The sequence below is a fragment of the Artemia sp. Qi Xiang Cuo genome, chromosome 11, assembly GCF_049724085.1.
Source record: "Artemia sp. Qi Xiang Cuo chromosome 11, ASM4972408v1, whole genome shotgun sequence".
In the NCBI taxonomy this organism is placed as follows: Eukaryota; Metazoa; Arthropoda; class Branchiopoda; order Anostraca; family Artemiidae; genus Artemia; species Artemia sp. Qi Xiang Cuo.
This window is the reverse complement of record NC_142804.1, coordinates 1,612,471-1,624,849: the sequence shown is the minus strand read 5'-3', so window position 1 is coordinate 1,624,849 and position 12,379 is coordinate 1,612,471. Positions and strand designations below refer to the sequence as shown.

General features: G+C 34.4%; 1 protein-coding gene across 2 annotated transcripts in view; it reads left to right on the top strand.

Annotated features, from left to right (window-relative positions):
- Positions 1 to 12,379, top strand: part of LOC148946515 (katanin p80 WD40 repeat-containing subunit B1-like) — a 256,838-nt gene that overhangs the window by 177,492 nt on the left and 66,967 nt on the right. For both annotated transcript variants that reach the window (XM_089097401.1, XM_089097400.1), the window contains 2 exons: positions 2,177 to 2,359; positions 4,060 to 4,136. In XM_089097401.1, the coding sequence (XP_088953527.1) occupies positions 2,177 to 2,359; positions 4,060 to 4,136 (260 nt within the window). The remainder of the gene's footprint in view (positions 1 to 2,176; positions 2,360 to 4,059; positions 4,137 to 12,379) is intronic.

Genomic DNA, 12,379 nt, shown 5'->3' with positions numbered 1-12,379 from the left:
AGAAATTGTGGAATGTAATTGTAAAAATTAGCCGAATACAGACTTGTCCTCAAAAAGTTTTTTCACTTTTGCTCGTTTCTGCTTGGTTTAATCGAAAAAACAAAATCCACGCTTTCTGATGACGCAAGTTTCATTTAAGCTTAATATCTCTATCTCCGACACAAAACGTGATAAGTTAAATAGTTTAAGTTACTATCCCTTCTAAACGCTTCCGAACAGAATGGACATTTAGCCAGCCGAATAAGGGTCTCTCCTTAAAAAGTGCTTTCATTTTTGTTTTGCCAGTTCACCTTTCTAATCAGAGTATGCAGAAAATTCTTTCCTCAGTGGAACACCAAAATTATGTACAAACCAAAATATTTTTAAGCATACGATAAAAGATAACGTTTTTTGTAAAACTTTATTTGACGTTGGAACTTGTTCTAGGGTATTCTTACTATAATTATTAAATAATAAAAAAAAAACTATTTTTTCACCTGAAAATAAGAAGCAACATCAAAACTTAAAGCAAATTGAAGTCATTCCGTATTGAGGAGGGGGGCTACCCCCTCCTCAATACCTCGCTCTTCACGTTAAAGTTTTTTGTATTTTCGAAAAAGCTTCTTATTCTAATTAAACGATTTTTGTGTTTCACTAGTCGTTTTTAAAGAATTGGGACACAAAGTCAAACTTTAGTGTAAAGAGCGAGGTATAGAGGAGAGGGTGACCCCCCTCATATACGGAATAATTAAGATTTATTAAAATAAGGAGTAATTTTTATTAAGATTCCTTTACTTTTGGAAGTGTCTCCGCCCTTTTTCGAAAATCTGGCAAATTTCCTCAGGCTCGTTGTTTTTGAGGAGAATTAGCAAAAAAAATCATTCTTTTGGTGCCTCTATTGATATCAAAAATCCGTTTCTAAAAGTTTCAGCTACTATTGAGCCGATTCGCTCCTTACTTACAGTTCATTACCCTGAACTGTTTGGTTGCTAACTAAACCTACTCCTCCGCTCGTTGTGTTTACTATACAAAACAAACCTAAAATGAAACAACAGTGAAACAATATTTTTTTCAAATCTTTCTCATCGGAAGTGAATCCAAAAAGGTCAAATTATATCAGCAGACTGTAAATATTCTTATCAGGGAAGAAGTTGGGGGAAAAAATTGACTGCAAAATCCTAAAGGAGGTAAAGGAGGTAGGGAGAAACAGAAAAGATCTGGAGTAGTAATTAAATTCAAAAAAGGATTTACTGAGTCAGACTCCGGAAAAATTTATCGCCAATATCCGTAGGAGCGAGGACAGAAGGAAGAACAAATTTAAGGGTAGGACTATGGCCTCTTATCAAATTAAATTGATTTGCTGAAGAGTGAGTTTCATTTATTTAAGACTCAGAAGAATGGACTCCGATTTCTGCAATAATATTAGACAGTCGAAATGAAAACAATAAGGAAAGAGCACATTTGCGAATAATTTTCATTGCCCCTGGGTCAAAGAGGGGCCGTAGAACTAGTGGTGTCAATTCAAGAAAAGTGGGAGGGGGGTCTCTATTTTATAAAATTATCTTTTTCAATGTTTGATAAAGTACAAAAAAAGGGATTTTTCGAAACCTCAGAGGAGGGTTCAAAAATCCACGAGAGCGCATGTCTCCTGTCCCCTGCAATTAGCGCCACTGTGTAGAACTAGTATATTTTTAATGCGTTAACCTTCCTGGTTCCAAAAAGTCGTTCCAAGATTTTCGCATGAAGAACATCTAAAAGTACTACTTCGCTTGGTCAAAACATTCTCGTTATACTATCAATATTAAAATTAATCTTATACCAAAGCGGTACGACAGGGCCCTAAACAATGCATCAGTGCCGTGTTGTTGGCTCTGCATGAAACAGAGCACCGGATCTCATAATTTGCGATTGAATGCAGGTATACTTGTCCCCAGGAGCAAGAAATTCTATCCTTCTGTTAAATCTCCTTATTGCTGTGGAGGAAAACTTTAGCTTGATTTTATCATACAAAAGCAATTTTTATTTAGTCTATGTTTGTTTTACGAAATGAAAAAAAAATCAATATAAAATTAGCAGCGAATTCTTGCCAGATATAACTAATTTAGATAAAATTGTTCGATTTCTTTATTTTTATGTTTAACTTCCCTGTAAAGTGGATGTGAATATTTTGAATCAACTTTTTTTTTCTCTCTTTCAGCGTCGGATAATAGACGGTTTGGACATTTCAAGTCTTTCACTTAGTTGTGATTCTCCTGATCCTTGTGAAGAGGAAGCAATAGAAAGCATCGACAAGGGCTTTCATCCCGTACAAACCTCACTTGGCTCCAGGTTAAAAAGTCTTCAGGCCGTCCAAACATTTTGGTCATCCAGAGATATTAAGGTTATTTCCCCCTCTCTCTCTCTCTCTCTCTCTCTCTCTCTCTCTCTCTCTCTCTTTCTCTCTCTCTCTCTCTCTCTTTCTCTCTCTCTCTCTCTCTCTCTCTCTCTCTCTCTCTCTCTCTCTCTCTCTCTCTCTCTCTCTCTCTCTCTCTCTCTCTCTCTCTCTCTCTCTCTCTCTCTCTCTTTTTCTCTTTGCCCGTTTCTCGTTTTACTAAGAATTTATTGAGTTACTCGATGTAAAAAATTCGTCTTACACGATCTTCCTAAATCTTTGAATTTTCGGCCTAATTGAAAAGAGGATCAAATTTTGTTTCTCAATACAAAACTGTGTTTTGATAAACACTGCTTACTGTTTTGACATATCAAATTCCCGTAATCTGAAAAACTGCTCTTCAACATCAATCGAAATAGTGCATATCATACTGCCTTTTGAATTATTGGAACCAAATGGGTCAAATATATATATATATATATATATATATATATATATATATATATATATATATATATATATATATATATATATATATATATATATATATATATTTGGAGAAAATTTTAACATTTGCTGCAGAAAGCGTCAAAGATATGTTTATGTTAAAGTTCACTGTGTAAAAGTCTATATTCTTGATCAGTTGGGGGGGGGGGATATTTTTACTTTTATAATAAAAATTGTGGGAAGTCAATTTAGTATATTACGTGGGTGGGTCAAATATACGAAAAAAAAATATTTAAGGGCCATTTTTTTATCCTATTGATTCTTTTAAAATTTCTTTGCTTAAATATAAAAAAAACATTTCTACTAAAAAAGGAATATTTAGGATTGGACTGAAAGATTGAGTCCTTGACAGTTTGGAAACGGAAAAATGACAGTGCTTTTTTACCTCTTTATGCCGTGCTTCCGCATATTTTACGGTTCTGGTCAAAGAGTATCGGTAACTCGCAATAGTCGAAACTGGTATTAATGTCGACAAAAAAACTTCACCGCCATCTAGTGTTTGACCAGAATTGGCATTTTCTCCAGTGTAATAATAAGAATAATTAATTTAATGTGTGTGGTTGGTAAAATTAGTGCAGTAATAAATCTCAGTGCTTGATTGAAAACCGATTACAAAGCTTGAAAAATGCCATGTGTCGCTCCTGAACCTTTTGACAGGGTATTCCAAAGAATCTTATAAAAGAATTCTTTATTGTTTTCCTGCAACGGGATGTCTAGAGAACCATCAAAGCTAATTTTATCACTCAATTTTTAATCCTTCAAAATGTTTTGGATGGGGGGGGGGGGGGTTATCGGTCACAGAGTTGGTCTTAGTACGGAGATTGGGGAATGTAAACTGAGGTTTGGGAGGGGCAGCAGTCCCCACCCTGCCCCATAGTAAATTAAGCCAATGGTGCCAGACTTTTACTTCCATCACATAAAAATTGACTTCATGACCTAGTTGACGCCAGGTAACGCTAGATGGCGTTGGTGGGTTTTTTTGCCGACACTTGTGTCAGTTTCCACTCTCATAAGGTACCGATACTCTTTGGTTCAGGTGTTAAAATTTGCCGGTTGAGTTATCAAACAGGACTTGGGAAAGGGATAAACTAGAGCATTTAAAATGTGACCTTGCTGTTGGGGAGCATATTTTTATATTATTGCATTCCACCTGTTGTTAAAAGTCATGTAATATATTTTGATTTCATTTTTATTTTCTTAAGGTTGCCTTAGATACTGCCATATCCATGGGCGATCAAGGTGTTATTGTGGATGTATTAAACGTTGCTATCACCAAGCCGTAAGTCTTTATCTTTTTTTCTTTGTTTTGATATTTTTTCGTCTCGGTTATTTAACTTTTTTCTTAGTAGTTTTCATATTATTATGTTCCTTTTTTTCTCTCTCTCCTTTGGTGTCTTTTCCGTCACTTTGAGTTTCTTTTTTCTGTTGCTAATACTATACTATAGAAGTTGAAGTGGCGGACGGGCTTTTTTTTTTATTTACAAATCGCTTTGTCGGTCTTATCCACTTTTGCTTTTAGTAATTATTTATTCTCTTCATTTTATTCCAAAAAAACACAAAACTAAGCTGTTCAATAAACCTAACCTTTTTTTTACAAAACTATATTTTTATACTTCCTACACTTAAAAAACAAATGAAATTAAAAATCTTTACATTATCAATTAATCCTAATGATGGGCAGTTTATAGCTAAATAGAAATAATTTTGGAGTATTCTACAACTAATTACCAATGTATAAAAATATTTCCAGCCATTTTTTCAGGGTGCCCTTCCTTCATAAGGCATTGCTTCACGGTGGAACCAAACTGCCAAAACTTCAACAAAATGCAATTCCATAATTTCTCCATCTACCATAATTCGTTCATCCCCCAAAAAGACAAAACTCCCAAATACTCAAATGAAAGACCTCGTCTTATCATTGTTTTATGCAAAAAAAGACAAACAAACCTAACAATTACACAAAGTTTTCCGTTTCCAATTTTAAACATTAATTCAATCACTCATTTGGAATATTTATTTTAATTTTGTTAATTTTTACCTAACTGGCAACGCTGTTTCTCACTCATCAATTCTAGACCAGTGTGTTCCCACCCGAATTTGGGCCATGTTTTACCGAATTTGGGCATTTCTAAAATCCTGATGCCCCCTAGTTATATATTTAAATTCTTTATTCAGAATTCTACGTGTATTCACCTGAAAAGGTTCTTAACTTGGAATCTTATGAAAAAATATTGTTTTAATACAACACCTTTTATACAATAAAATATCTTATATATCATCTATCAATTTATATCATCTATCTTTTTTTATCTTTAAATGCATTTGAATGTGACGTCATTCACATAAAAAAGTTAATTTTTTCAAAATTAAAACTTTAGAGTATAGTCAGCCGAAGAGTGCACGTCCTGGTCATGGCCCACCAAAATTTTGCCATACCCCACCGGTGGGAATCACGGTTCTAGACTCTCTTTCTCACTCCCCTTTTTCACACACAATATTTACAAATAGAAGTCAAAATCTTAAAAAAATATTTTATCCATTCCTCATTTATTTTTAATAATTTAATTTAATTTTCAATTAAATTTTTAAACTCTCCAAACGGACCACTTTTTTTCTTTGGCTAGTGATTTTTGTAAAAAAAAAATTCAGTGAACCCATATGTAAATTATTCAGCTTTAATGATGAAAGGTCTCTTCCCTTCATTTTTTTTCTTGCCAATAAAAATTTAAAACTGTGTTAGCTTTTCATTTTTAAAATGTGTTTATATGGGCATTGTTGTATAACTAGTGTTTGACCGCAAATGACTATGTTTTAAAACAAAATTCCGTATGCATATGGCTTTTCTAAAGTTTTGACCTTTTCCTATCAGTTATTGACGCAGTGCATTGACTTTCCTTGTTGTTCATGTCTAGGGTTTTAAGATTACTGTATGGGTTTCCGGCAATAGTGACTTCAATGATGCAGTTTTCGTTTCGATCCGACACCATTTTTAGGGATTTTAGGCTATTTTTCGAACTTCCCATAAATTTGTTTTCAAAATAATATTATGCTATTAAGACTAATCGAAATAGTAGTTACCATTCCTGAATCAGCTACAAATGGAGATTTTTTCTCACAGGATAGTGTAATCTAGTGGGAAAAAATCTAACCTAGTCTCGTTCACTAAAAAAAACTATCTAGTTAAAAAAAAAAAAAAAAAAAAAAAAAAAAAAAAAAAAAAAAAAAAATAGAGTTTTTTTTTGTTAATCCAGATTTGGTTACTATGGGTCGTGGTTCGTTCTTTACTAGATTGCACCTGTCGCTGCAACCATGATAATGAAAAAAATGAGCAGTTGAGGTGCTCGAAGATTACTGAAGGATTGCGACAACTTGCACCCAATTTTGTTTCTACTCAAGTCACAGAGAGATTATTTAAAAAAAAAAAATTTAAATCGAAAACTGAAAACTATTAACTGAAAAAAAATTCTAACTATTCAGTCGTTTTATTGGCTTGAAATTCGACATGGAAATTAATTAATTTTGAAGGCGGGGCTGTTGGCTTCCTTTTCTGGCATAAGCTTAAAGAGTGATATGGTTGGCTGACAAAAATGCGTCACAGACGTAAACCAGTGAAATTTCAGCACAGTTTTTTAAAAAGAATTTTATTGGAGATATATCTTTATTTGCCTCTTAATCTCTCTTTGCTCTTCTAAGTAAATCGAGAATTGAAACATTAAGAGGGAAATTTTGCAATATTACTAAAAAACACCAGTAAAATTTATAGGTATGGTACAGTAATCCACTTCTTTTTTAATAGATGTGTAAAGCTCTCTTTAGTTCTTTATTTGTATGCCTTTTATATTGGCAGATGTAATGGTTTACGTAAATTCCAAAGATAGACGATAAACTGAACGGAAGTTCCAGGCCTGGGAGCGACCCCTTTCCCACGACTAGCTTTAGTCCCAAGAGCTCCCCTCTGGACCGCTATTGTTGACACATAAATGTCCAACTAACTAAGAAATGAGATACCTGGAAAAGCTTCTAGAATTGATGTTAAATACTTTACAGATTCTCCCCCCTGTTTTAAGTTAAATATCCCAAATTTGGCTTATCCCCTTCTCATTAAACCCCCAAACTTTAATTGAATTCAAAACATTCCCTTTCCAAATTATTCACTTCTCGCCTACTAACATTCTACAGCTTGAACTAGTAAACAATTACATAATACAAACACTACACAATACTTGCATAAGTAAAAACTTACATAGTATAAACGAACAACACTAACAACAGTAGTCGGAAACTGGATATTTTAACACTTCATTTTTCTTTCTATACTTTAAAATAGACTTGTTCCCCATCCCCTGAATTTGATGAGGACAAGGAAAGTTGGGGTTAGGCCTATGTATAAACTTTGAATTAGGGCAAAAGGAATGACCGGGAAAGCCTAATTAATCCTGAAAATACCAGCGACAAATAAATCAAATTGCAGAAACTTCAAAAATCATACCATGCTGCAATGACGTTGAGATATTATTCCCAATAAAATCCTCGGGGTTTTATTGCTGCGGAACGCCTCGGTTTAGACCTATTTGGTTTTTCTCTACTAACTTGTGGCTCGACAAATGGCAGTACTGCTGTTAATATCTTTACATAACGATAAGCACTACGCATTAAAACCATTCCATGAGGCATCAAACACATCCCACTGGACCACGACCCCAACCCTCTGTCCACCTTTTTTTTTTCACCTCCCACAGGACCTCAAAACCGGCTACATTTCACTTGGTCGATCAAATGCCATGGGAGGAATCAGTCACAACTTGAAGTGACCACCAAAAAAACCAAACATTGAGGCATCAGCAAAGTCAAACTGGCCTTCAGACCCAGCTCCCTTTTCCTGGGTAGCCAAACCGCCCTGCGAGGAATCAGTGCCCTCTCACAGTGCCTTTTCATTATCATTGAGTCCAAATTTCACCCTCGTCAGCGCATAAAGAAATTCATCGGAAAAAGAAGACGTGTCTTCTTTCCCCACTATCTGTTCTATCTGTTCATATTGTATTGCAACCTTATACGCATCACCTAAACAAAAAAAAAATTTCTGCACTATTCTCCAACAAATACCGTTTGTAGGACGGTCTGATCCTCTCCTTGAATAAATTAAGAGCAAATCTTCCAAGGACTACACCATCATCCCTTGCTTCTAAGGACACCCTACATGATCTTCCTAAATTTTGCATCCTTCTATAGAATAGATATGCCCTTTCATCCTGAAATTGAGTCACGCCTACAAAATCTGCAACCATTTCGCCAACTATTTTGCCTGAGGCATATGCTACAAGTAATCCACGTTTTAAACTTGACAAATTTATAATCTAGGGGAGTCAAATAAAAGAAATGGAAATATGCCATTTATCCTCCACTATTTTACAAAATCAAAAGCAACCTTTTTGTTATATCCAGATTCCGCCGGATCAAATATAGAAATAATAACTGACATATTGATATAAAATTTTTAAAAAGCAATTACTCTAAAAATTTAAATATTGGTCTTAAACACCTTTTTTTTTTTTTTTTTTTTTTTACGGATGCTAGATTTTTGGCAATAAAATTAAATTTTAAAGAAAAGGGTATAAAAAAATTTAATGGGTTGTTTATCCGTATTAAACCACTTACGAAAGATAATATGTCTCAAATCCAATTGCAGTTGGTACCAATTAAAATACTAGCATCAAATGGAGTCACAATTGAGAATTAATTTTCGATTATCGAATTCAAAAATGTTAAACATTGGTTGGAAACTGTCAAATGTAGATCACACGTCGACTGTATAAAATCAGGTAAAAAAAAAACCAAACGTAGAATGGCTAATCGAAGGTAGAAATCAACCGGAGACTCTCAGTTGTAGAAATTTGAATTCGTAGGTAGAAGCTATCGCGAGGAAATCCATATTAGGCATTGTGTAACAGCCTATTTCAAAATGTTCATTTAAACGAAAGTGTTTTTCAAGAAGGCGCTTTGAATAGAAGAAAGTTCAATAGCTCGTAACGTTTCGATGTCTCATTAATCAGTCTTTTGCAGTATTTGCAGATCAATATCACAGTCTGGTAGCGGGCGAAATACTCTTCAATATGTTGCCAGTATTTAGCATAAGATGTCGTAAATACTTATAACGGTCACTCAAATGTCACTTGGAGGTTTTCCACTAGTGATATATGCTCCACTAGTTTTAACCGCTTGCCACCACTCTTTAAACCACTATTTAGTTCTTTATTTGTATGCCTTTTATATTGGCAGATGTAATGGTTTACGTAAATTCCAAAGATAGACGATAAATGTTGGTACATGGTCTTTATTAATAACGTGAGAATACACATAGAGAAAATAAGGTAGCACAAGAACAACTAGCTGCGACGAAGGCGAAAGATGGACTGCCTTTAAAAATGAACCAAGAATATAACTTTCCTGGAACGGAAGTTCCAGGCCTGGGAGCGACCCCTTTCCCACGACTAGCTTTAGTTCCAAGAGCTCCCCCCTGGACCGCTATCGTTGACACATAAATGCCCAACTAACTAAGAAATGAGATACCCGGAAAAGCTTCTCGAATTGATGTTAAATACTTTACAGATGTAATCTATATTGCAAATGTTTATATTAGAAAGTATGTGTGAACTGTTTTGTGTGGGATCCATGCTTCCTTTGCTATCTGACGAACTAATGGCCGTGCTCAGACATCAAGACTCGCTTTTCATAGATCGAGAGATTAATGCCCTACCAGCACTATAGTCACATTAAGGTTGCAGCAATAGCTGCAACCTAGAACAAACCACGGCCCATAGTAACCAAAAATTTAAAAACGGTAAAAAAAGAACTGTCAAGTGAAATGAAATGCCTTTTGAAGCTGATTCAAGAATCGTAACTATGATTTCGATTAATCTTAGCAATGAAACATTATTTTGAAAACAAATTTAAGGGAATTTCGAAAAATTTCGAAAGAAAAAACTTGAGAATGGTGTCAGATCGAAATGAAAACTGTACAGTTGAAATCGCCATTGCCAAAACCTTTCGCAGGGAAGTTACAGCCCACACCTTGATCAACAAGGAACAGCACTTTTTGGCATAAGTAGCTTTTTTTTTTTTTTTTTTTTTTTTTTTTTTTTTTTTTTTTTTGCTAGCAGGGAAGTAGGACATCATTGAGAGCTGTTTAAGGGCTCATTTGGAAGTAAATTGCAATATCTACATGCTTTTTAAAGTAACAAGACATAATATTTAAAATAAAATACGATTTTTGAAAAAAAAAGAAGCTGCATCTTCATACACAAGGTGAAGAAAACGTCATATGTTGTAGGTCACAACCACAAATGACATCATACTAATCTGTTAATAAAAATCTAAGATTTATGAATGACAGGCAGGGTTGCCACCACAGCCAGTTCCTAAAATGCTACAATTTTGCATGCTACACAGCGATTTTCGGTGTTACAGTAAAAAAAATTGATTGTAATAGCGCTAAAATAGTACTTTCGTGCTAAGGTGGCAACCCTGACGACATGGTTTTTTTCTGGATTTTAGCATTACATTCCTCCTCTCTGTCTCTCTTTTATAAGAGTTTATCAGCTGTTATCGTTTATTCTTTTGTTATTTAGAACATAGTTTTTCTTTAAATGGCAGAGAGAAATAAAGTGGAAAAAATACCAGTTTAGTGCAAACCTGAAAATAGTATTTTGCTTTCCATATTTATTTCCCAGAATGTCTCTTTTTATTATCTTTGAAAGAAAGTTAGGTTTATGGTCTTTCAAAAGCTGCTCTTTATTATCCAATAATTCTGATTGGAGCAAGTGCAAACGGCAACTTTATGTTTAGACATGAAACATATTGTCCTATGTTCGTAGATGGGAAACAATACTGAATTTGATACTATTGGTTATTTTGTTATTTTTATTGTTACTTTTATAATATTGTTATTGTTGATTACCGAATATGTACTAGATTCTTCGAGTTTCATAGCTTTTATAGATTGTTAATTGTCAAAGCAACAAGGTAAGTAACTAATAGCAATACAGCATTGAACTTTTACAGTTCTTACTGGCAGTGCTGATCTCCGTTTCATGGTCCTTCAGCCAGGAAGTGCACTGGGGGGGGGGCAGCCATAATGAGCTTTTGCACAACCTTCCTGCTTACTTTCCCCAGATTTCTCCAGGTGCCCGTTTAGAGCTGGGTCAACTCTGGCTGAGCTTACAGAGTCACGCCAATGACCTCCGTCCCAAACCAAATAACCGGCGGCACCAAGAATCGAACCGTGCACTTCGCACCAAGGATTCCAACTTTAACGCGTTAACTACTAGGCTAGGACGGATCAAGGACAACAGCAACAAAAGCAACAGGACATCAAAATAAAAATATTTTTTGTCCTGGACCTATCTTAGGTCTATTCATACCTGAAATCCAGGAATTCCTGGGGAAATCTGGGGGTAGTATGATACTTTCGTCAGTGTTGCCAAATTGAACCTTGAAGATAAATAATCACAATTATTTAGTAACAACGCTTTTCATCGTAAATATCCAAGCATTAACAAATGTTTTCCCTAAAGCCAATTATACGTATACCTGCTGGGGAAAGCTTCCAATTCTTAAGTTATATGGTGCCATTTAGTTTTTGATTATTCTTTGCTAATTTTTCACCCATTTTTCTTTTTTATTCATTTGAATTTTATTATATAAATGCTACCAAAAAATACATAACCGCATATGGAAGTCCTTTTCATTAAGAATTGTGTTCCCAATTTTTCCTAATTTGTAAGATATGCTTAGTTTTTTTGTCGGCGAGCTTTTCAATCAAAGCTGATGACGCCACAGGGAACTCCCAAAGCGTCAAACTGTTCAATTGATAATTCTTTTCAGCTAATTTTTAGCGTTTTCCTAACAGATGTACTAGAAAATTTTTAGGGACAGGCCTTCCCTGAACTTCAAAGAGCAAATTATGTCCCGTTCAATCAAAAAGACTAAATTTACACTTTCTGATAATGTAAGTTCCATTAAAACCACAGTATATAAATAATAGATCTATATATATATTATCTATATATATCATCTATATTATCTATATATTCTAAGATTTCTGAGAAAGTAGGTGTCATTTAGTTTTCGGTCATTTGTTCGGATCTATACTCCTAGATCTACAAGTTATGACAAGACCCCCAAGTCAATTCTAAATAGTTTGGTCACACAAACTAGAAAAGATCATAATGTCAGAGAAAGGGTTATCCTATGTGGTATCCTATCACTTTAAATGACATTTTTCTTACAAAATGAATCAATTGTGACTTTTCTTATGAACTGTTCATTATCCTAAGACAGTCTTCATATGAAATGCTTATTATTATTATTATTATTATTTATTGGAAAACCCGTCATACAAAAAAGGAAAAGACGGAGCAATAAGAAAAAAAAAAAAAAAGCAATACACATAAACTTAGGAGTTATACATGTGGTTTGTAGTGACGAACGCTGGAGCTAAGATCTAAATCAGTACTTAGAACAAAT